Source organism: Falco naumanni, chromosome 5 (genome assembly GCF_017639655.2).
Source record: "Falco naumanni isolate bFalNau1 chromosome 5, bFalNau1.pat, whole genome shotgun sequence".
Lineage (NCBI taxonomy): Eukaryota > Metazoa > Chordata > Aves > Falconiformes > Falconidae > Falco > Falco naumanni.
Window position 1 is genome coordinate 32,677,975 of NC_054058.1, and position 22,533 is coordinate 32,700,507.

The 22,533-nt window shown below is 42.1% G+C and overlaps 2 protein-coding genes across 3 annotated transcripts in view; one reads left to right on the plus strand and one right to left on the minus strand.

Moving 5' to 3' along the window:
- The window catches only part of SYN3 (synapsin III), a 206,742-nt gene that overhangs the window by 105,807 nt on the left and 78,402 nt on the right, over nucleotides 1-22,533 (minus strand). The window lies entirely within an intron of this gene.
- The window catches only part of TIMP3 (TIMP metallopeptidase inhibitor 3), a 39,977-nt gene that overhangs the window by 9,281 nt on the left and 8,163 nt on the right, over nucleotides 1-22,533 (plus strand). Inside the window, exon 2 of the mRNA XM_040595655.1 lies at nucleotides 18,233-18,315. Within this exon, the coding sequence (XP_040451589.1) occupies nucleotides 18,233-18,315 (83 nt within the window). The remainder of the gene's footprint in view (nucleotides 1-18,232; nucleotides 18,316-22,533) is intronic.

Sequence of the window (22,533 nt, forward strand, 5' to 3'; positions counted from 1 at the left end):
CAGGAAATAGCTGGTGTTGGACAGGCAACAGGTAGAGGAGAGAGCCAGAAGATATCTGTAGAAAACCAGCTATTCCCCAGACACTTCTACTTCAGCTCCACATTCTTTTGGGGAAAGGAGTTGCAGGCTGGCCCCACTGATCAAGCCCTTTATATGCTTTCCAACTACCCACCCCAGTTTCCTACTTCCTGCCTCTTCTGACACTGCTATAAATATCCTGCCCGCCTTTCATAGGTCTAGAGAAATGCACGTTGCAGATCAAAGGCGATTGAGGTGACAGTATGAAACAGCCTTTAGACCAGCTCTTGCGAAGTGCATAGTTGCTGGGTCCTCAGCTTTAACTTGTGAAGCGTGACATTGCTGGGTACCCTGCTTTAAATTTCCCTGGGAAAATGGAGGGAGTCCTTTAAGAATGAAAAGTCTCCCTGTTTCTCATACTTGCCTCTGGACTAGGATTCCTGGGCCTGTTTCTAAGTAAACCGTTTTGTCCAATAAATAATATTCTACATATAGCATAGAGCTAAGAGCTGAACATTTTTCGTTATTTGGGAGAAGGTAGGGTAGGGAAAAGAGGTCTAAGAAGGAACAGGAGACAGTAGTTGAGAGACCACACTGCATGAAAAAGTATAGCACTTGGCAATAATGAATACCTTAAATGCATCGCAAAGTGACCCCTGGGGCACTTAAGTAACTGTCATGTACAGTACTTCAATAGTCACAAAATATAGGGCCCTCCCTTAGCATCCCGCAGGGCAAAAATCACAAACCCAAAGAAGCGTGGGAAGACAAGAGCAGCAGTTCCTGTGGAAGAGCCTCAGTAATGCAAAGGATTGTGCTGGGTGTGGGGCAGGATGAGTTCTTAAGCCCTTTGTTTTAATTCTCTAAATATGAAGAGCAGCACCTGTCCCTTTTTTCTTTTTTGCTTTTTTTCTCTCTTCTTTTCTTTCTTTTTACCAAGGGGGTGGGGGATTAAGGATTTAGTTGGTTATATCCTTAGAGGATCAAGATAAAAAGAAGACTTCAATAAGTCTGTTTCCATCTTCTCTACAGACAGTATATTTTCAATAGAATTAAGTAGCTGGCCTGTTTCCCGCCCTGTGTAAGTTTGCAGCTTTACAGAGAAGCACGGAAATAGAGGATTCTACAGAGAAGTGCAGAAACAGAGGATTCTACAGTGTCAGACAGAACTCCTAGGTGGCATTTTAAGAGACCCCAGATTGTCACTGGAAGGTTTTAATGGAATACTCTCCATTCAGAGAGACACTCAACTAGACCTGGTGGCAAATAGCTGACGACTCTTATCAGTATGTTGCCTTTAACACTTTTACTTTGGAACAAGCACCCTGCTGCAGAACCTGTGATAGTGAGTCATGTGCATCATCCAGCTAGGCTGGAATTCTGATGCTGATAAAATATACCTCCCAGAAGCCTGATGTAGGATAGTTTGACTTTCCCAAAGCCCCCTTCTATGGCTGTCATCCTAATTACTTGTAGTTAGAGACTGATTCAAACTCTTCAGTTTTAAGTTCCTTCCAAAACTCTTTAAATGCATTTGTTACTTTTAACTCTGGAGTCTCCTTCCAAAACTCTTTTTGCATTCATTTGTTACTTTTAACTCTGGAGTCTATTTTTCTTAACAGTATGAATGTCTAATTTACCTCCCACATGCATTCTAAATCGCAGCTATCTCATGAGTTTCCCAGTGTATTCTGGTTTGCTATTTTTCTGTTTGACTGGGAGGCCAGCAGGATGGGATTAGTGTATTTCGTCATATTTTGTTCTGAGAATTCTACTGATGCCAAATAATTATGGGACTATAAAGCCAGAACGAATAAATCCTTGTGTTACAGAGCCCTACATCCCTCTGTGTCATTTGATTTAGCAGGGGCCTAGTGGAGTAGCACTGCCAGCTTTATCCCAAGACATGTCCCTTCCAACAGACTGACACTTCTGAAAAAAACAGCAAGCAAAGTGGGAAGCAGGTCCTTACTGGCCTTCATTCCAAAGACATATTTAGATTTGTTGAAATAGTGTAGATTGAAAGAAGCAGACAGCACCTGCGTATTTGGCTGGATGGGAAACAAAGCTTTCACTAGTACCGGAAAGTTTTCAAGCCAATAGGTTCCTTCCTGTTAGTACAAGATCACTGAACGCCCTTCTCTCATACCGATTTCCTCCAATACTAATGGCTGTTGGAAGAGGTAGGGTAAAGGAAAGCAGTGCATCTTTTTTTCCCTCCCCTCTCAGAAACTGTTTTCCTGTTTGTCTTTTATACAGCATGGCAGCTTGAGCCATTGACGTAAATTTTGTTCTTTGTGCTGTTCAAAGCTCCCTTCTTCTGAATTTGACAACATTTGCCTACACACATCCTGACTAGGCTGCCTTTTTGACAGAAGGACAGGAGAGCGAACAGAAAAGGATCCTAGGGTGATAATTATCTTGGCACACCTTGCGGGGTGGGGGTTTCACATTTTTCTGCAGGTTCTGTGTTTGTTCATGAAGCCATCATAAGGTCAGCACATGGCAGTGTTCCTTCCAGAATGTATTCCTCAAGGTATATGCGGACCAACAAGGAAAGACCAACTGAAGTTGTTATTGATAATATGATTGTGTTGGTGCTTTGAGGCAACACCACCAGCTTACACCATTGACAAACATAGAAAAGTAAGGTTTTGTTCCAAAAAGTAGTCAGAGTCCTGAATGCGAGGGGTGGGATTCAGAGGGTATTGTAAGAGGAGCTGCTTAGCCCACTTGGACTTCCTTCTCTGATGAAATCCATCAGAGCTCACAGCAGTTGTGCTAACTTGGACAGTTAGAACCGAAAAAGCTGATGCATGTTGTTTCCCCATTGAATTTTGGACTATATCTCCTTATTCTATTTTTTTCTCATGCAAGTATCTCTACTAGAGTTGCTGCAACAGCTGTATTGTCATAAACATACTGAAATTTGGTATGTGGACAACCAGTGTGTGCTGGAATCAACAGAGATATAATGGTTAAAATAATAATAAAAGATAAGTTTTGTTTCTTTATTTCCAGAGTAATTTACCTTGGCAAAGACCAAGCACTGAATGGAACTATACACTCATGAGCTAGCTACGTGTTTGCCTGCCAATTTAGCAATAGCAAGACCAAGCAGGATCTGTGTTCCCTTCACTTGGGAAAGGAAAACTACGTTTTAGTGAGATTTACTATAATGATACTGGTTTCAGGCCCGTTTTGGTTTTAGAATATATTGGCAGCAAAGCTACAGCTGACAGGACCAGGCAATGCCAGTCTGCTTTCTGTAGAAGCAGTTATGTTTCAACTATGCAAGGCTGTATTTCTTCCCTGCCCTGTTTGGAAGGTGGCAGGGGAATCCTCACTTGTCTTGGTGTCTTTGAACCAAAATCCCTTACCAGAAAATGTTACTGCAAACTGTGGCAATAAGAATGTGATCTGTGGCTGTTTTGCATAGTTGGATAATTTGTTGGTTTTGTTTTTAAGCCAACTTGTGACTCTCAGGCTAGCACTGTTCCAAACTTTATTAATAGCAGTTCTTGTAATTTTTAAGGTTTTATCTTTTCATCATTATTCATAAATGCTCATTTCTGGATTTGCTAACAGGTACTTGCATTTCCTCAGTTTCCTTGCTAGTGGAAGGAAACAGTGTGCACCAATAGCCTGGTTTTGTTAACTGAGTTTCTGTTTATCCTACAGAATATTAGAAGTGGACGTGAAACTATACAGTGATAAACCACACCTCTGATTTTTCTCAGGGGAAAAAAAAACCCGGTATAACTATTCTTAGCTGGTATATTAAGTGTGAAATTAAGCAGTTCCAAGGGGATGAACAACTGCTATTCAGAGGGAGTGCCTTTGTGCTTCTGTCTTCTCTTCTCAGAGCTACAACAGTTCAGTGTTCTTGACTCAAGAGTGTTTCCCTTGGGGTAGTGGAAAATCAGAGCCGAGCAAGGCTGCAAAAAATCCAGGCTTAGACGTGTGCCTCGTGTGCGTGTGTGTACATCTTGCAGTTCAGTGATGACCCTGGTGACTTCTTGAACTTTTAATGACAATGCAGCTGCCTGTTCGTGGTGCTAATTAACCCAAAAGCTGATTCCTCCCTCCCCTTCGTTATCCATTCTGTGAATGAGATGTGAAAACAAGAAGACGACTTTTCCCGTGCCCTTAGGGCTGTCTGAGCCTGGCAGCAGTGACCCTGCTGGAGTAGAACTGAAAGAGCTGCTGCGCAATGGCCCATACTCCTTTTAATGGGTTATTAAAATTCCACCTTCTCCCCTTCCCTCCAGTCCTGTTACAGTTTGGAGCAATGGCACTTAAGGGAAAACAGCTGCAGGAATAACTTTCCTCCTTTTGGAAAGGCAGAGACAGCTGTTCAGTTTGTAAGTCTAGGAATTCCACCACTACTTACTGAGGGCCTGATCCCACTCCAGTTAAAATCAGTGGAAAGATTCCCACTGGGTTCAGCAGGCAGTTGAAGGAAGTAGCTTCAGGAAACAGCCTGCAATCAGACAATACTGCTTCAAAATGTTGGAAACTGCTAGAAAGGAAAAAGAGAGTAGGAAGGCATTTGTCACAGAGCTGACTTGCTGACTTGCCTGCAGTCTCAAAGTACAAGCACTCAGCAAGCCAATGTTTTACTTGAACAGGTTAAATTAGTGTGTTTGTGGTATCCTAAGTCACTTTTTAACTAGTATGTCTATGTTCATTTAGAGTCTGCAGTGCTGACAGACTTTTACTAGCACAGTGAACTAAATGACTGATCTCTGATGTTGAATGCTTATTTTACTTTAGATGTTCTTTGCGATCATAGGGGATAATGGCTTACTTTTTGAAATTATGCCAGTTCTCAGCACCTGCAGCTCCCACTGGTATGAATTTACTTGCTGCTTCTGAAAAATGAGGGAAAAAATGGAATTTAGTCTTGCTTCTGTCATTAGAGCTTGTGTTGTCACCTCTGATTTATACAGTGAAAGAGGAGTCTAGAAATTTGCGGGAGAGGGTTGTAATTTCTGTCCCATAGAGAATTTTGAAATGGTGGAAATTCACTCAATCTGAAATGCGAGGGAAAATGAAAATACCAGAGTCTTCAGCATGGAATTTGCTGGGAAAAGTGATTCTGATGCATCTGAGTCAAATGTTTTGAAGGGTTAATTCAAAATGCCCATTTTGAACAAAGGTGTCATTTCACCTCAACTTTTAGACTTGAAGTGCAGTTGAAGAGAAATGCTGACAGAGGATGAAAATAGGTCTCACTTTTTCTGAGAAGAAAAAAAATATAATTTTGCTGAAGTTGATTTCCTTAGAAATTTGTGACTTAAGTAAAACCACATTTCTTGACAGGAAAAAAAGCATTTCCAGAAATATTTCTACTAGTCCTATCTCTGATGGTTTAACAGTTAACAGCCTCCCCTTCTAGAAGTGTTGATTTTGATCACATTACACACTGCCTTCCTCCCAAGCTGGTAGAGATTCCAGTTCATTTGTCCTCTGGGGTTTATAGTTAGCTTTTTCTGAATGCTAAGCATTCCCTTTAAAACACAAATCTACACACCCTTCGCTTGCTTCAGTCCCTGGCAATGGGTGGTTCTTGGGTTTGCTGCATTAATCAACAAACAAGTTTGTGGCTATGCTGCTGCCAGTGGACTGAGACAAGGTTATTTCCCCTTGCGTTTCTGTTTGTTCCCTCCCTGTCAATGTTTAAACGTGCTTACACCTGTGTTCCAGGTGTGAGCTGAACTGGAGCCCTGAAAAGCTGGCTTTTGGGAGGATGGTTCATTACTTTGCCAAAATAGTCCTGTTACAGCAATGTCGCAGGAGACCTAGACAGGCAGGAAGCAGTCAGGCTCGATGTATAGCCTGGAAATGATTACCCTTATCTGCAAACGTTCAGCAGTGCAGTGTCCACAGAACTTCTGCCTCCCAAACAGTTAATGGGCCTTAGAGCATTCAGCAATAGCAATCACTGTGCCAGGGCAGCTGTGAAATGACTATCCACCCATATCTTGTGACCTTTTGGTTTTTCGCTAAAAAGTTACAAGGAGATCTAAGAAGCAGGATTAGAATGCAGGCTTACCTCCCCCAAACTGGAAGTTTTATGAAAGTTTTTGGAAAGAATACTTTACAAAGCTCACAAACTCTAGTAGCACAGGTGAGCTGACTGACTGGTAGGTTCACCTGAAGTAAATATCCATCAGATTCATCTGGTCCAACTTGAGAATTTCCATATAAAACCCACCAATTAGCGATACTGACTAGGAGTAAACCAGTATGGGTTAGTCTTGGATTTGTATAAATATCTGTTGTGCAAAAGAAAAAAAGTCAGCAGTTGGTGGTTGACAGATACTGTTAACTATTCAGTATGTTCCCTGTGCTTGCAGTAGTTAAGAGTCATATGTCATTAATATTTCATTGGGAGCACCAGGATGCATATGGGCATCCAAGTAATGGACACAATTTCTGGAAATCTATTCTGATTGTGGCATATTGGGCTGCTCATGAACATGAGACGTTGATGAAAAGTTTGTATGAGGCAAGTTTGGGTGACAAAAGAACAAGATGGTTAAATGGTTTCTCTTTCTGCTCCGTTTTTATGGGACAACTTTGGCCAGTCTGTCCATAGGACAGTAAGGAAGTTTCTAAGAAAATTGAAGAACAAAGGTAACTGGCTAGTGTCTGCCTACCCTTTCTTTTGTCAATGCTCTGTGTCATTGCACAGGGAAAATCCTGTGTCTTCAGAGCCAGAGGATGTACAGTGTGCAGTATTTATGTTACTCATGTAAAGAGTTGTTGCTTATAGATATTCTTAAACTTCTAGGTCTTCTTGTTACATATTTCATGCATGTCTCATATCACACTCTTTTTTTTTTTTTTTTGTGTTACTCCCATGAAAAATCAACACTGAGTTCTTCTGGCCTTCGATATCCCTTTGCAAGTCCAAAATGAAGGATGATGTGTTGGAACACAGTTAGGACAGGGCACTACATGGGATCCTGGAAAGTTCTAGATAGGTGGGCAAATTGGTCAGTATGAGGTTTGCCCTGATACTCTCCTGACATTGACCTGCAGTCTGAGTGGGAATTGTGGTCCATGAGGCTGAATTGGGACTCGGGGAGGTTTTCCACTTACTTTAATGGACACTGAACCAGAATTCAATGCCCAAGTCATGGTGCTCAGACTCCAGGTAAAATTCTTTACGTAGCTGAGCTCAGCTACATAGTATAAATGACTGTGGTTACAAAATAGAAATTAATAAAATGGGCAATTAGTAAATTCCTTAAGCATTATGGTAAACCAGAACTGTGTCATGGACATGTCCAGTGCATGTGGACAGTCTGCAGAGGCTGTCAGCTTCTGAATTATAATGGCTCAAGAATGGTGGGCAAAGGTACTGGCTTCTCACAGGAGAAATTGTTTGAATGCAGGTTTAATTCCAAGGTCTGGCAGGCCTAATGCTGGGTCCTGTCAGGTCCAGTGCAAATAGGAACAGCAGAGCAGCACATATAGGCCTGACCTGGATAAATATACCTCCTTGGCATGGACAGCTGCTTAGCTTATCAGTTTAATGCAAGTTTTCTAATGCAGGAAGGAATTTGTAGGCCCACCCAGTACCCTTGAAATCTATACATGTTCCCAAACAGTTCTTCCTCTCTAGTTCCTACGTGCAAAATCGAGTGTAAACCATGTGATCAGTGGAGTGCAGCCTCTTCATAGAGTGCTGGCACCCGTCCCAGCTGGGCAAGGTGCTGAAGCAAAGGCAATCCTCTGAAGTTGCTGAGGCAGGGAGTGTCCAGGGCTGTGGCTTTTGATACTCCCTGTTTTGAAAGGTTTACATGGGTTGTCAGAGCTGCCCTATTTCTAATGTGCAGAAGAAAACTGCTTTCAGATGTTCTTTTTAGCAGGACTCTCCTTCCTCCTCTTCCTCCTCTTGTTGGACAGTTTGGATGTGAGCTCTTGGTATGTTCACGGGTTGCACTGTGGGTTAAGGAAGGCTAATAAATTAGCAGATTTGGCTGAAGAATTTTCTGTGCCTCCTTGAAAAATACAGTGATGAATTTATTACACTTGTTAACTCTGAATATCCTACAGAGAAAATAGAGCATTAAGGAGCAAAGACATGCCAGTTCTATGTATCTGGCCTTGCAGGTGTCTGACTATTACATGAAATGCGAAGTAGGATCTACCACCTTCAAGCCCTGGACATTCGCTGCATATATGGTTGGGTGCTGGATCAGAGCATCTTCCTCCCTTCCTCTTGTGACACATGGGAGCAATCTTTTGGCTGCCTGGTAAAGATAGTGGTTTTGTTCTGAGAACCAGATACCAAGCTGCAACACAACAGCCTGTAGAAGGAGTCACCATATCAGAATAGAGCAACTTGTCTAAAGCTTTGCAGGCTATGGACTTCTCTTTCTCAGCAGAACCGAAACTTCCTGGGATATTTGCAGTCAAAAAGAAGAAAAGGAACAAAAGGAGGGTGTGTCTACACTGCCTCTTCAGGCTCAAATCTTCTCAATGTACCTGTTCTGACGTACACATAAAAGCAATGTCATTTGAATACTTGCAGCAGCAGCGTCACATTTGAGGACTGTGTATTAACCTTGCTTAGGATCGACATTCTTTATTCTTTAAGCAGTGCCCATGGCCTCAAGGGATTAAGTCTGCCCCATGTGAACCAGAATGGGATTTCTGTGATTGTAGTAAGTTCTTTAAAATACCACTTGATCCAGTTTAATCGCTCCTGCACTCGTTTTGTTTATTATCATGATCTGTAGAAATGGAAGGTCAGCCTCACTTGCAACTGTATCACTAAGATACAAGCAAAGGACATGTTTTCTCCTTGCAGAGGCAGCTCCCCTAACTGTACTTCTTTAGGCAATTCATCTCTCATCATATTCTTCAATTTGCTTTCCATGTTACTGTTCACTTGATGGGTTGGGAAACGATCAATGCCAGATGCACATTCCTTTCAGGCAGTAAATGCTCCTGCAGCAGTAAGTCATGTGCACTAGCTCCTTGTTTCATTAAAATCACATATGGTTTCCATTTGCCCCTAATTGGTCTCACTTCAGCTCTGCCATATTCTCTGAGTGGAACGCTTAGATCTGTGGCTCCCTCGAACAATTCCAAAGAGCTATGAGAAACCATAGCCTTGTCTGTCTCAGCCGGGCTTCCCCTTGTCCTGAGGTACTGTGTCTAGAAGTACTTGATCTGGAAGTGAGGACCGAGTTAAATCTTATTGCACAAATCTTATGTAGATCAGAAGAAAATGGAAAAGGTGTTCTGAGCTGAGCATTGCCTAACCAGCTTTGAGTCATATGCTTGTTATTTTTACCCACTGTTGTAAGCTGCGTTTGGAAGTGCTTTTGTGTGTTGGTTTTGACAACCATCTTTCCAACACTGCTAACCTTGGCTGAAAGCAGTTCTTTGGCAGTTGTCAGTGGCAATGTGTATGAGGCAAAGTGTACTCTGCTGAAAACATCCCTTGGAGAGAGGTGCAAGGTGACTCTCTACTGTACTCTGTTCATGAGGCACTCCCTTCCCCTCCCTCCACTTGCATTACTTTTCCTTCCTTTACTTTCATACTTGCCTACTGCCTTTTGCCTCTAGTCTGAATTCAGCTTTCAGTGACTAGTTTAAAAATACTCAGGTGGAAAGAAAAAAAAGCCTGCCAGAAAGGAGACGCAGAAATGGCTAGTTGGCAGGAATGACATTGGTTTCTCTTTTTATTTTACCAGAGGTTTCTCAAAGCTGTAGGCACGCTCATGTAATCTGCAGTCTCTCTGCTTACATCCACAGCAAACCTAAACTCTTTTGTTGATACAAGCTGTGAGACTAACTTAGCGATGTTTGTAACTCCTCTGCCTCAACTTACTCTGTGCCTGTACTAGCTAATCTCTTGGGCCTACCTGGCTTCTCTGAGTTTAATAGGTAAGATAGCTGGTAACAACAGATACTGTTTTTTGTTTGTTTGTTTTTGTTTGTTTTTTTTTTCTTCCTTTACCTTCTCTTTGTTTATCATCAGGTGTTTCCTGAAGCTGATTTCCATTGGCACCAAACATACCATCTATGTGTGGATCTAAAAGATTCTACTTGTAAATGGATGTAAATGCATCTTAGATGCATTTCTTCCTCTTCCTTTCAGTCTTTCCTCCATCCTTCCATCAGACTGTTGCTGTATGATGGGAAAGCAAGGGAGCTAACATGAGGAACTTAGATGGCAGAGGCAGTGCTGGGCAGTTGAAGAGTCTTAAACCAAATTGCATATAGGAGCCTGAATGAAGTGTCTAGAAAAGAATTTGTAGTTTCTTATCTAACAGAGACCTCTCCTTTCTCTCCAATTCTCATGTATTTCAAAGGGAGCTTGGGCTTCCATAGGGTGAGATGCACCATATGGGAAGGGAGAAAAATGCTTGCCACTGCTGCCATCAGAAAAACTGTATCCATTTAATAAGCTACAGGTGAAATGCCAAGCACAAACCAAGCTCTGCTTATTTTATGCAACCTCGTATCTTTAATTTGTGGTCTTGTGGGGAGGATTAACTTTCTCCCAAGTAAAGCCCTTCTAGAGCAGTTTATACTTCTTGAAGTGATGGGAGATCTGATGCAATCATAGTCTTGTAAGAAAGAGTTGTATCACGCCTTTTTTTTTGCAGTGTTGGAAATCAAGCAGTACAACATGTTGTGCAAACAGACTCTCAGTGGCATGGAAATCTGCAGGGGTGGGAAGCCTGATTAATTAGCAAGTGCAATTGTTATCAGTTGTTTTAGACAGAGCTTGGGCCTACATGAAGCCAGTTAATTGCCTTCTACTTTTTTGTGTGGCCTTCAGCCTTGGTATGCCACGGACAGGGAGAGTTTTGTGGATCTGTAAAACAAAGGCCAAAAGTAAGTGTCCTAGTTCTGGTTAGAAAAATAGGAAGGAAAGGTATCTGGGTGTCTTACCTTCATGTTTCTAATTAGACTTTTATTGTTAGTCACAATGTTCCAGCACACTTGAAGTAAGCACAAGCCCTTTCCAACGTGGTATTTATGTGGCAGCTGTCTGACTGGTAGAGGTGGTTGGTGTCAAGAAGGTGCTCTTGCTCAGTCAGTGTTCCTCAGAATGCTTTGAAAAGGCAAGAAGTCAAGATCTGGACTGCCAATAATGGAAACTAGTTTGTTGGTGAGGGGTATGAGAGGAGGGCAGACAGCAGTGAACCTCTTTTTTTATTTGCTACCTTCTTTTTTTTTGTTCTCGATGAGGTTCTCTGGTGATGCTACTTTCAAAACAAAGCAAAAGAGGTTTGCTTTGCCTTTGTGGTTTTGGCTGGAGGTCATGATGGAACAAGGCAAGAGGAGGCTCCTCTATTGTATTTCTCCAGCCTTCTCACACTTTGCAAGAAGACTTCAAATTCAATACTCTTAATTTGTAAAATAATTCTATTTTGATTATGTAGGAGGTGACTTTCAGTACAGACAAATCATCAAACAGACTGGAGACTTATATCTGTTTTTTCCCCTTTTCGTGAGTCCACATCAGCATTTCCCTCTCCATTCTGCTTTGCTATGGAAGTGGTGGAATGGGGAAGAGGCTGCTTTTTTTTCCCCCTTCCAAAGCAAGTCCCACCCACTTGCTGCTCGTACAGGCCTACACCAGGAAATTTAATTGAGCTTCCCAAGGGGCTGCATATAACTGGGCCAGACTTCCAGTCCAAAGGACACGATCCACTTGTAGTTACGATCCTGTGTTTGTAGAGAGGTCAAGAGTGTTGGTAATAATTACTAACGGATCAAGCCAGGGGAGTGGGTAAAGGAACACAGTTCATCTGAGTGAGCGAGCAAGACAGACACAGCAATTCTGTTTTTTTAGCTGTACCATCAGCACCAATCCTGTAAAATCTGTGTGTGAAAGCACCCTGCCTTGACCATGTTAGGAGACACCCCCAGAAGTGCTAGAATAAACGAATACCTCAATAGCGTTCTAGGTAATGCTCAGGAGTTTTAAACATACCGGCTGCCTTAGCCCTGAGTGATGTGAGACAGGCTGAATGAGAGAGCTGGTAGTAAAGCTGGTAAAAAGTTCTCAGTAAATTGCTCTTGGAAATGAGCCCTTGTATAGTCTTTGGATGAATAAAATGGCAACCTTCCTTCCTGGCATGTCTTGTGCCTAGTGTTAAGATGGCATTTCCATCATTCAGTTGGGGGTGGTTTTTGCTGTCCGGTTCCTGGTATAGTCAGTGGCCTCAGGATAGAAGGAGACTACCTTCAGCCTCCTGGTCACGTTGCCGCTCCCCATATATTTTATTTTGCCACTACTTGGATGTCAAGGAGCGGACTGGGAGAATAACTTGTCCCCTGTGTCTCCATTAGTAAACAACATGAATCCTCCACATCCTTCACTTACTTAAATGCAGTGAGCATGCATCTCAGCCAAACCTCTCACTTGAATATACTCATATTGCAGACCAATAAAATAAATCCTTGAAACAATAATGAGAAGTGTAGCATTTGTTACTCTCCTGAGCTGTTCATGATAATTGGACTCAAGGGAAATGGGTTTGGAGCAAATCCTGGTCTCTGAAGGGTGTGTGCCTCCACTTAAAATGCTGTTTATGGATGACAACCAGGCCTCTTGTATGAAAGCATCTGGTTCTCATGGCGCAGCTGGGCATACAGCTGGGATTTGCGGTGTTAGCCGGTGCGTGGACCGCTGCCCTCTTGGTAAGGAAAGGTGAGCTTTGTGATGGTGTCGCCATCTAGTGGCTGGCCCCGATAAAGGACACAGGCGGGACTGAACGGAGACAGGTGATGCCTTTTGCTTTTCCATTGGGAAAAAGAGCTACTGCTGCACACGTGGAAGCTAGCATGTGCCTGGATGAAATGACTTAATTACAAGTCTTTTTAGAATGTTGTTTCCTCAGCTTGGCAAATGCTTGTCTTAATCTCGTGTTCACTGCCCTCCCATCGGTCATTGCCTGTTTGTCTGCTCCTTATCCCGTGAAAAGAATGCCTTCTGCTATCTCAGCTGTAAAGCCAGTGTCCTCTTTGGCTTCATATCTTGCCTTTAGGCTTAGTCTTCCTATGAATCCCTGTGAAAATGGCCACAGAGTAAAGGATAAAGTTAAAGAGTACTTGAGTTAGATATGTGTGCATTTGAGCAAATAAAAGTGTGTATAGGGCCTTTTTCTCCTGTGCCCATTCTGATTTGTTTGCCTTTGTAAGAAGACCTCATCCAGTGACAAGTGGAAAAGATACAAGTGATTTTTGTATGTATTTATGTGTATACGTGTGCATGCAGACAGTTTGTACTATCCTAGAGATGCTGGTGGAATATGAGCCATTAGCTGCTTTCACTATACTAGTCCTGTGGCAAATCTGAGCTGTTTCTGTTTTCCTAAGCATAAGCTAGTTTACATAAAAAAAAAAAAAAAGGGCAAGGGAAAAGAGATAAATATATTAATAATTTGTGATACATTGTTAGATGTATTTCTTGAATCCTCAAATACAGCAGGTCGTTATTTTAGTAATTTTATTTTTTTCTAGAATGGCAAGTAAATATCTGGTTTTCCTTCTTTCTGTTCTCTCCCTCATTTTTAAATCACGTCAAATGTTGAGAAGCAGCACATGTTTTTTCCTCTTTAATTCATGGTATGGCTGCCATGCTTACTTTATCAAAATTTATATCCTCATCTAATTTAACTTTTCATAAATAATTACAAATCACTCATGAGACCTTGCCAACTGCTCCAGTCCCACAAAGTGACCTGACCTGAAACCCTGAAGTACTGAGAAACATTCATCTTGGAGTATTTTCATAGGCAGTACTTCAAAGGAATTGTGGTTTAAAAATATGCAGCTATTTTGGTGACCACTTGTGTGGGATAAAGTTTCCCATCAGTAATAGCAGGGACTGTAATAGAGCTTCAGGGAGAAGGAAGGAGTTCAGGGGAGCAGTCACAGCACCTATTGCCTCATTCTGCTGGAGCAGTAGGAGTCGCTAGAAGTAAACACTTGACTTCATTAACATAACATGGACTGAAATTGCAGGAGAAATTCTGCAAATTTCTGATAATTTGCAGAGGGTGAAAAATTCCTCTGGTGAGTCTGCATGGCCTCTGCTCAGTTAGGAGCAATATTCTTTATCTTCTATGAGGTGTGAAGACTGGTCCAGCAGAATAACTGGTAAGCGGAGGTTTGAAGGAGCAAAGATAGGAACTGGGAAAAGTGGCTGCAGGTCTGCAGCTTGGAGCTCTGTTCTGGGCAGATTTACAAGTGGCTTGCATGTGAGGAGGCTTAGGGTGATGAAGCCAGATATGGAAGAGCAACCTCTGAGCCGTCCTGTCCATCCAGCATTTCTTGCCAGTTACCCAGGTGCATCTAATCCGCAGGGAGTGGGAATTTAGCCTCACATAGTACAGGGAGTACACTTAAGTTGGAGTATCTTCTGCTCCTTGGCTAACAGCTTGACTTTTCCTTTAATGTGGGAAAAATAAGGCAGGGTGGGTTCTTTGTTCATTCCTACCTTTTTGGTAAAGGAAGGAACTTACCTAGAAAAGTTACCATTTGGGTGATGAAGCCAACTTCTCTGAGATACAGAGGACTTGACCCATTTACAAAAGGCTTGAAATGATAACCCACACTAAGGTTTTTAACAGCTTTTACTAGGTGAATTTGCTAGGATGGTTGTTCTCTGACTTTACTGGGGAACAATAATATGAAAATATAGATCCTTCCACCTGCTTGTAAGGGTAGCTAGCATTAGTTGCAATTGGGATGCTGTTATGTGCTAGTGTAGATGTGCATTTTGAATCTTTGGTCTTGTGGTGAAGCTGTGGATTAGTCCATACATCGAAGTTGGTCTCTTTCTGAAATGGATGTGTTACTCTAACTGGAAGTTAAAGGGCTGCCAAACTGGCACTGAAGTACATGAAGAAAATGGGGTTTAGATGTTTTTCAGCAATTGGGAATGTGCCTGTCATCTTTTATGCTAACTGTGTTCTGGTTTGAAAACCTAGCATTTTGCAATATTGCCTTTTAGTATATTTCTTATCATTGTCAATAAGATAAAATTTCATTGTTGATTTCAGATATGTAGGGCAAACACCAGGATTTTCAGTTTCAGTGTTTCAGATATGCAATAGATGAAGAGATAAGACTTTTGACACCCTCTGCTGTAGACTCCACCACTAGTGAAGTGCCCTGGAATTCACAAAACCTTGAAGAAATTGTGTTTTCTCATTGACCCTTAGGCAGTCTGGTTTTCTTCGCTTCGGTGATGATTGTGGTTGTTGGGAGCAACAAATGGAAGAACCTAGTTCTGTTAAGATATTTGCAGTCCTCAAGGACATGCTTCAATATAGGTACTAAATTTTGAAGAAGAGAGTAAATTGAAGTCTGAACAACTTGTTAAAAAGGAGAATCAACAAAACCGGCTTTTACTGCCATTGGATAATAGAAGTTAAAAAAAAATAGAATGAAGTTTTATAGTCAATGAATGAAGGTTTTGTTGGTCCTTTGAATCAAAGCCAGCAGGACTGTCTTACCTAGTTCAAAATTTATTTGACAAGTCTGGCTGGAAGCATAGGATATAAATCAGAGCAGAGTGAATTTGTCTTCATTCCACAACATCCTCATGGAATAAGTTGCAGGAACTGGTGTATATAATCATGCCTATCTCTTCCTTTGAATCTGTTCTTCAGATTATTCAGAAAGGTGGGACAAGCTTTTTGACTCATTAATTTGGTCTAGGTCATGAGCAAAATCAGCCTGCTCTTTTTCCCACTTCTTCCAGTGGGCTTCTACAGCTGTTTGCTTATTAGCCTGTTTACTTTACAACAAGGTGCTTGTTTGATGTCCTATATACCTAGGAAAATGGATCCCTGAACTTTTTTGCCACTTTTAGATAGTGCTGTGATGCAAATAACTTGTTTGGTTTTCCTGCTTGCTCTGCTGGTATTGGCTGGGATAGGGTTAATTTTCTTCATAGTAGCTAGTATGGGCTTGTTTTGGATTTGCGCTGAAAAGAGTGTTGATACACAGGGATGCTCTCATTACTGTTGAGCAGCACTCACACAGAGCCAAGGCCTTTTCTGCCCCTCACCCCACCAGCGAGCAGGCTGGGGGTGCACAAGAAGCTGGGAGGGGACACAGCTGGGACAGCCAACCCTAACTGACCAAAGGGATATTCCATGCCATATGACGTCATGCTCAGCCATAAAAGCTGGGGGAAGAAGGAAGGGGGGGGGTGGGGTACTCTGAATGATGGTGTTTGTCTTCCCAAGTAACCATTATGTATGATAGAGCCCTGCTTTCCTGGAAGATGGCTGAACATTTGCCTGCTGATGGGAAGTGGTGAATGAAATGCTTATTTTGGTTTCCTTGCACGTGTAGCTTTTGCTTTACCTATTAAATTGTCTTTATCTCAACCCACAGGTTTTCTTAGTTTCACCCTTCTGATTCTCTTCCCATCCCACTGGGGTTGAGTGAGGGAGCAGCTGCATGGTGCTTAGTTGCTGGCTGGGGTTAAACCATGACACTTGCAAAAGAATACTTCCACCTTTTTGCCTCCCTTCCATGCCTTCCTGCTTTTTAATTAATTGTTTTATATGATGCATTAACACAGTACATGCAGCAAAACACAGATGAAATGCTGCAAAAGATTGCTGTGAAAGCACTACCTTTGTGCTGGGCGGGGAGTTATGATCAGGACCTTCAGAGGCTCGGAGGACATGATGTATGTGGTCTGTTTTAGTTGCTAGATTTCAGTAGCCTGGAACCATCAGGCCATATATTCATCAGAGGTGCATTGTTTGCAATGGTTTATCATTATAAGCTTTGTGCAAGAGTAGCTAGTACCTCCTCTTCCACAAAAAAGGGTTTTCTGGGGGGGTTATGTATAACTATACATGGTCAAGCGTGTTATGAGTTTGTTACATTCTTTGGTTTATTCTACTGGAATAATTTTCATAGCCATTGTGATGAGAAGCTTGATGAATAAGATTTTAGGTAAAATTTGCACAGGTATGGTGTAGTTTTGATGATTCTCTTGATTGAGGGAATTTTCAGTTCCTTGTTTTCTTTTTTATGTTCTGTTGTTTGTATGAGTGGCATTTGGGGTACAGGATTTTCTAACAGTGATCCTTATTCTTCCCAAGATTGGTTGTGTCCAATTGCATCTTTTGCAACCCTTATAAAAATTAAGCCAGATCTGGCGCTTGTATAATGCGATATGATTGTTCTAGGGGAGTGGAGTTTAGCTGGATAATGCCTGCCCTGTCACTAAGCCTTGCTCCTGTGAGATGAGCAAGTGACAGCAGAACTTTTTCAAAGAGAATTGATGGAACAGCAGGGGTTTTTGTGGAATGCCCCACAAATAGATGAGTAAGAGAACTTTTTGTTAAACACTGACTGTAAACTACCTACTAGATCCATCTGAAGGACCTCAAAATCATTATGATGGCTTGGGTTGGTTGGCATTGCTGGGTGTGTCTGTGGTGCAGTGAAGGTATCTATGTTAGGCTGGATGCTGTGTGCAGGCATGCACTCACACTGCCCCTTAGTATCCATGAAGAAATGAAGTCCAGTGTTCGTAAGGTCTGATGGGCCAGCTTTAGTCTTCCAGGTGGCTTCTGGCTGGCCTGTCAGCTTTCACTGTGGACTTGATGGTTGCTGAACAATCTGGTTTTGCACAGTAGCCATTTGTTCAAGGGAGCCATTTTTTTGGGAGCTCATCAGTACCTGAAATGTAGCAGCTCTAGTGAAATCTCCAGATACGGGATATTCAATATACAAAATACAGTACAGTGCACTGTACTGTGTTGTTGTGGCTGCACTGGGCATCCAAAGAACAATTTCCAAGTAGTATTTTGTTGGACATCATCCTGTACGTTCAGAGTTAAGACATTAAGTACAAGCATCATCCCGGTGGCTTGGTGCAAAGATTTTAACCTGCCTTAATCCCAGCTATAGTCTGCTTCGCAGATTTCAGCGAGATTTTGATATAAATATTGCTTGTTCTTGTTCTTCAGGCAGAACTGTATGTCCTTTAAATAAATACTTGTTTTGGCATCCCATTTTATATGCCTTCATTGTGTATGAGATTTAGAATCAATTGAGGGGAGGGCTGGCCTGGATTTTTGTGTTATTTTACAGAGTAATTTGTCCAAGTGGCTTTTTTTTGAGGTGGAGGTTCTGCCCTACATGTTGTGTAAAGTTATTAATAATTTGTTGTATTTTTCCTTTCTTATGACAGTGATTCGAGCTAAAGTTGTCGGGAAGAAGCTCATGAAAGATGGACCATTTGGAACAATGCGGTACACAGTCAAGCAGATGAAGGTATGCTTGCAGATGTTTCACATAAGCTTGTAGAATGATAGTGATTCTAATTAATATGTAATAATGAACAGAGTTTGCATACTTAAAATAACAGCGCCTCAACTTTTTGTATTGGTCAACCAGATTGGAAAGCAACCAGCAATTTTGTCTGGAGGGGGGAAAGAAGCAGGAAGAGGTCATTCCTGACATACAATGCTGAATACCTGAATTCTTCCTTTAATTTTAAAATTTCTGGTAGTAAAAGATGCCAGGTGGGCTTCTCTAGATACTGGAGTCCTGTTTGCCTGTTAGTGTTCAACATAAACAGTGTGAGACTGTAGAAATGCAAGCTTATCCATGCAGCACTTTCATTAAATTCGAGATGTGGTGGTGGTAAGGAGTTTGCCAGCTTTGGGAGAGTGGTCTTTCATCTCTTCTTTCCTTGCATGCTTTGTGACCACGAGTTAGAATGATGGCTTTTATTTTCCATGTACAAATGAACAAATGAAACTCATATAGTGAACTCTTTATGTTTGAAAGCTACAGCTTTTTATTTAATCAGCTCAGAAGAGCTGTAAAATGTTGACTCGGAGATGAAAAGAGGTAGAACTCCTACACCAGTTGCTTTGTTTCTCTCTTCAGAGAAGTTCATCTCTTCAGAGCTCCATTTTTTTGCTGCACGAACTGCACTCAACCTGCTGCTTTGCACTTTGGTTTTTTTCTTAAACTGACCCCTTGTTATGTAATACTAAAAATCAGCCCTAGATTGTTTTCCTTGGCTATGCCATTCCAGTCATAAGACTGGTTTATGTCTTTAAAAAAAAAAAAAAAGAAAGAAAGGGAATGGAAAAGCTTGGCAGAGACTGCAGAAATCTGAAACATATTAGACAAAGTAAAGGTTCAGAAAAAACCAGTCACTTGCCTGCCTCATAACAGTAACTCTCTTTATAAGGCAGTTTATAGCTCAGCACCAGAGCTGGGAGGAGGAGACGCAAAGCCTGTTTCATAAGCTGTCGCAAAACCGCACACGTAGCCAAATCTGCCCTGGCATGGCTCTTCCACTGGAGTGGAATGTTTGCACTTTGAATAAGAGGGCATGAGGTGCTGGGCTTACTAATTTCCTTAATCTTAAAAATTTCTTTTTAAGATTCAAAAGGAAGTATATATACTTGTTGATAACTTGTTTTTGTAAAAAAAAAAAAAAAAGGTAGCTGATTATGTTGACAACAAGCGAGACAATGCTGCTGCTCCTTTTTTCTTTTATTTTTTATTTTTTTTCTTGATGGCTGTCTCTGACATCAGGCCGCAGCACTCTGCTGTTTTTGTCCCGTTTTTCACTCTCCAGCTTAGGAAGTGTATGCCACTTCACAAAACTACTCGACATTCACATGTTACAATGGCTTCATCAACTTTTCTTTTTCTGATTTCATCCCAGTCTGTCCACAACCTCTACTTTCCCTCCTACTCAGCTCCAAGGTGCTTCCTGTCCAACATGACCATGAACAGGGTCCAATGATGATCTAGAATAAACAGTAGTCCTCAAAATTACGGTTGGTAAAGGGTAGTAATTAATGCCAGCCTCTCTCCTAAGTAATGATGCAGCCTGCCCCATTGTCAGCCAGTGAGCTGCAGTGTCAGGGAAGCACAACAGCATTAAGCATTCCCACCTCTGACCTAGGAGCCTGCAGCAGTACCCTGCTATGAATAGAGAAGGCTTCTATGTGTCTGCTGGCAGGAGAAGAAACACAAGCCCAGGCAAGGTGAACACAAGTGGAGCTGCAAGTGGAGCAGCAGCCACTCTACTGTCAATAGACACCATCGTGTCAGTCCTTAAATAAGATGTCTGAGCTTGTCCTGGCTGTTTTCATTGGATTATTCTGCAACACAGGGCTAGGGTGTTTACAACAGATACTGCAGTTATGTGCAGTGTTCTCATGCTGAGACCACAAGAGAACAATTGCATTTTTTGCAGGAGCAGTTCCACAGTGTTTTGTTAGAAAGCTACGTGTCCAACAAAAGCAAGAGTGATTTTAAAGGGGAAATCATGTGTTGGTCAAACTGCCTCTGTGTCTGCTACATAGATGGTGAGCTGGTGAGATGTTGCTTTGCACATTTAACTCTGACCTTTGGCAGGAAGGAACCTGAAACACTCAAAGTGCTCTGTAAAACTGGAATGTCCGTAGGACATAGTTCTTGATAAACAAACCAAGTGTCATCTTTGAAACCCTGCTGTCCTTCTGCTGAGCTTAGAGACTTCAGTATAAAGAGGGATTCAGCTCAATACAGTGGGGGAGCTCAGAATGACGCAGCAAATCTCTCCCTTGCTCACCCCAATGAAAGCTTCAGTCTTCCGGCTGAAAAGAAAACTGAAGAGGTCTACGGTTTTGCACAGCTGCATGGGAACAACTCTGAAGATAAAACTAATATGTCAGTGTTTTTTGGCCACCTATAAATCCATCTGCACCTGCAGATGAAAAATAAACAAGCCATTTAGTCTATCAGTGTGTACTGAATTGCTTGTGAAAAGCATTGAGAGCCTTAAAAGACAACAAACAATCTTTGTATATCTTTCATGGGTTCCCTGGAGTTTGCTGTGGCTGATTCTTGCTCTCACTAACTCTTCTGAGTATGTTGCTGAATTTCGCAACTAAACCAGCTTGGGGCCTGGACTGGAGCACAAGGTCAGCCCACAGGCACAGAACAGTGCCAGGCTTTCTAGCATTCAGGTTTGTTGTTTGAAAAGGCCTTGTGCTTTTTCAAGCAACCTTTGCCTCCCCCCACTGCTTTCTCAAATAACGTAAGAATATTTCAAGATCACGTGTCAGAAATCTACACAGGACTGATCTGACCTCTGCATGTTCTGTGATGCTGCAGCTCATTCTGAGAATGGCCCAAACCTATTTCAGGAAACTGCAAAGGAAACAAGGAGATAAGATATTTCTACTTCGTGTGCACAAACAGTCCTGGTTGACCATGACAGCACTCTGCACAGCCTGCCAGAGGCAAGGAGGCTTTCCTTGGTTTGTTGCTAAGCTGCAGAATGAGTCTAAGGGGTGAAAAGTGATAGTCCCAAGAGGAAAGAAGTGAGGTGGGATTAATTTAGTTTAATTTTAGACAGACTGAAATGAGGTGTTGAGTCTTTCCTGCTCTCTTGATTGTCAGTGGAGAGAGACAGTAACCACTGAAGTGTAATTCAGCCCACAAGCTGTAGAGAGCTATTTTAGGATGGACTGAGTTGTTCTGGAGGTACCGGTTCTTGGCATTTGTCTAGAGAGGATGCCTAATTCATATGAAGTACCTAAATTTTAGGTGGCTGAAGGTTAGGCAGGATGACTCCAAACCTTGGTATCTAGTGTGACCTCACATGTGAGGGATAGAGGGAGGAACGTTGTATCACAGGGTGAAGTTAATCATGCAGCAAGAACCAGCACAGGATTTGCATGTGCATTTCTGAGGTGGTATGGGGGCTACTAAGGGGAATGCTGACACAGCTGGAAATGTAGCCGTACTAGCAGACACCACCATGTGATGCTTGCTAATACGTTGTTCCCTGTCATTATGCTTCTGAAAATACACATTTGTGGCGACAGGAGGACTCCAAGGGAAGCAGTTAGGCGAGAGGATAGCTTTATGGTTAGTTTTCTTCTGACTGCTCTAATAGCACTTCCAGGATATTTTGTGTATCCAAAAATAATGCTTAGGGTATTGATCTATTTGTTTTGAAAGAGCATTTTCTACATTTAGAATGCCAAATTCTCTTTTTCTTCCCGAGAACCAAAGTCATGGTGAATTTTCTTTAGCCTTCAGAAGATGAGGCAGGCCCTGTCTGCCCCCAGCGTTGGGTCAATTAGTGTGACGTTTGCTAACATTGATGAGGGTCACTGGCAGGTGAGCTGAAGTGCTTTTTGAGAGGCTGAGCGTGCTTCCTTCAGCAGCCCTGACAGTGATGTCCCTGATGGTAATATGAACAGGAAATTAGGTCAGGAGTTGAAAACCAAACCCCAGTTCAGCATCACTAGTTACTTCATGGGCAGTCATGGTGAGCTTGATGATGCAGAAGATGCGAGGAGTGACAACTGTAAGGGCCCTGTGGGAAGGGCATGAGCAGCTTCTCAGAGGAATGGTTAGTCTAGCTTGTAGCCCTTTCTGCAAGGGGGGGATGAGCTCAAAGCATGCCGGTGCACGTGTAGACTTTATAGCACAGATACTTAATTAGGCCAACACTACTTGGAGCTTAGC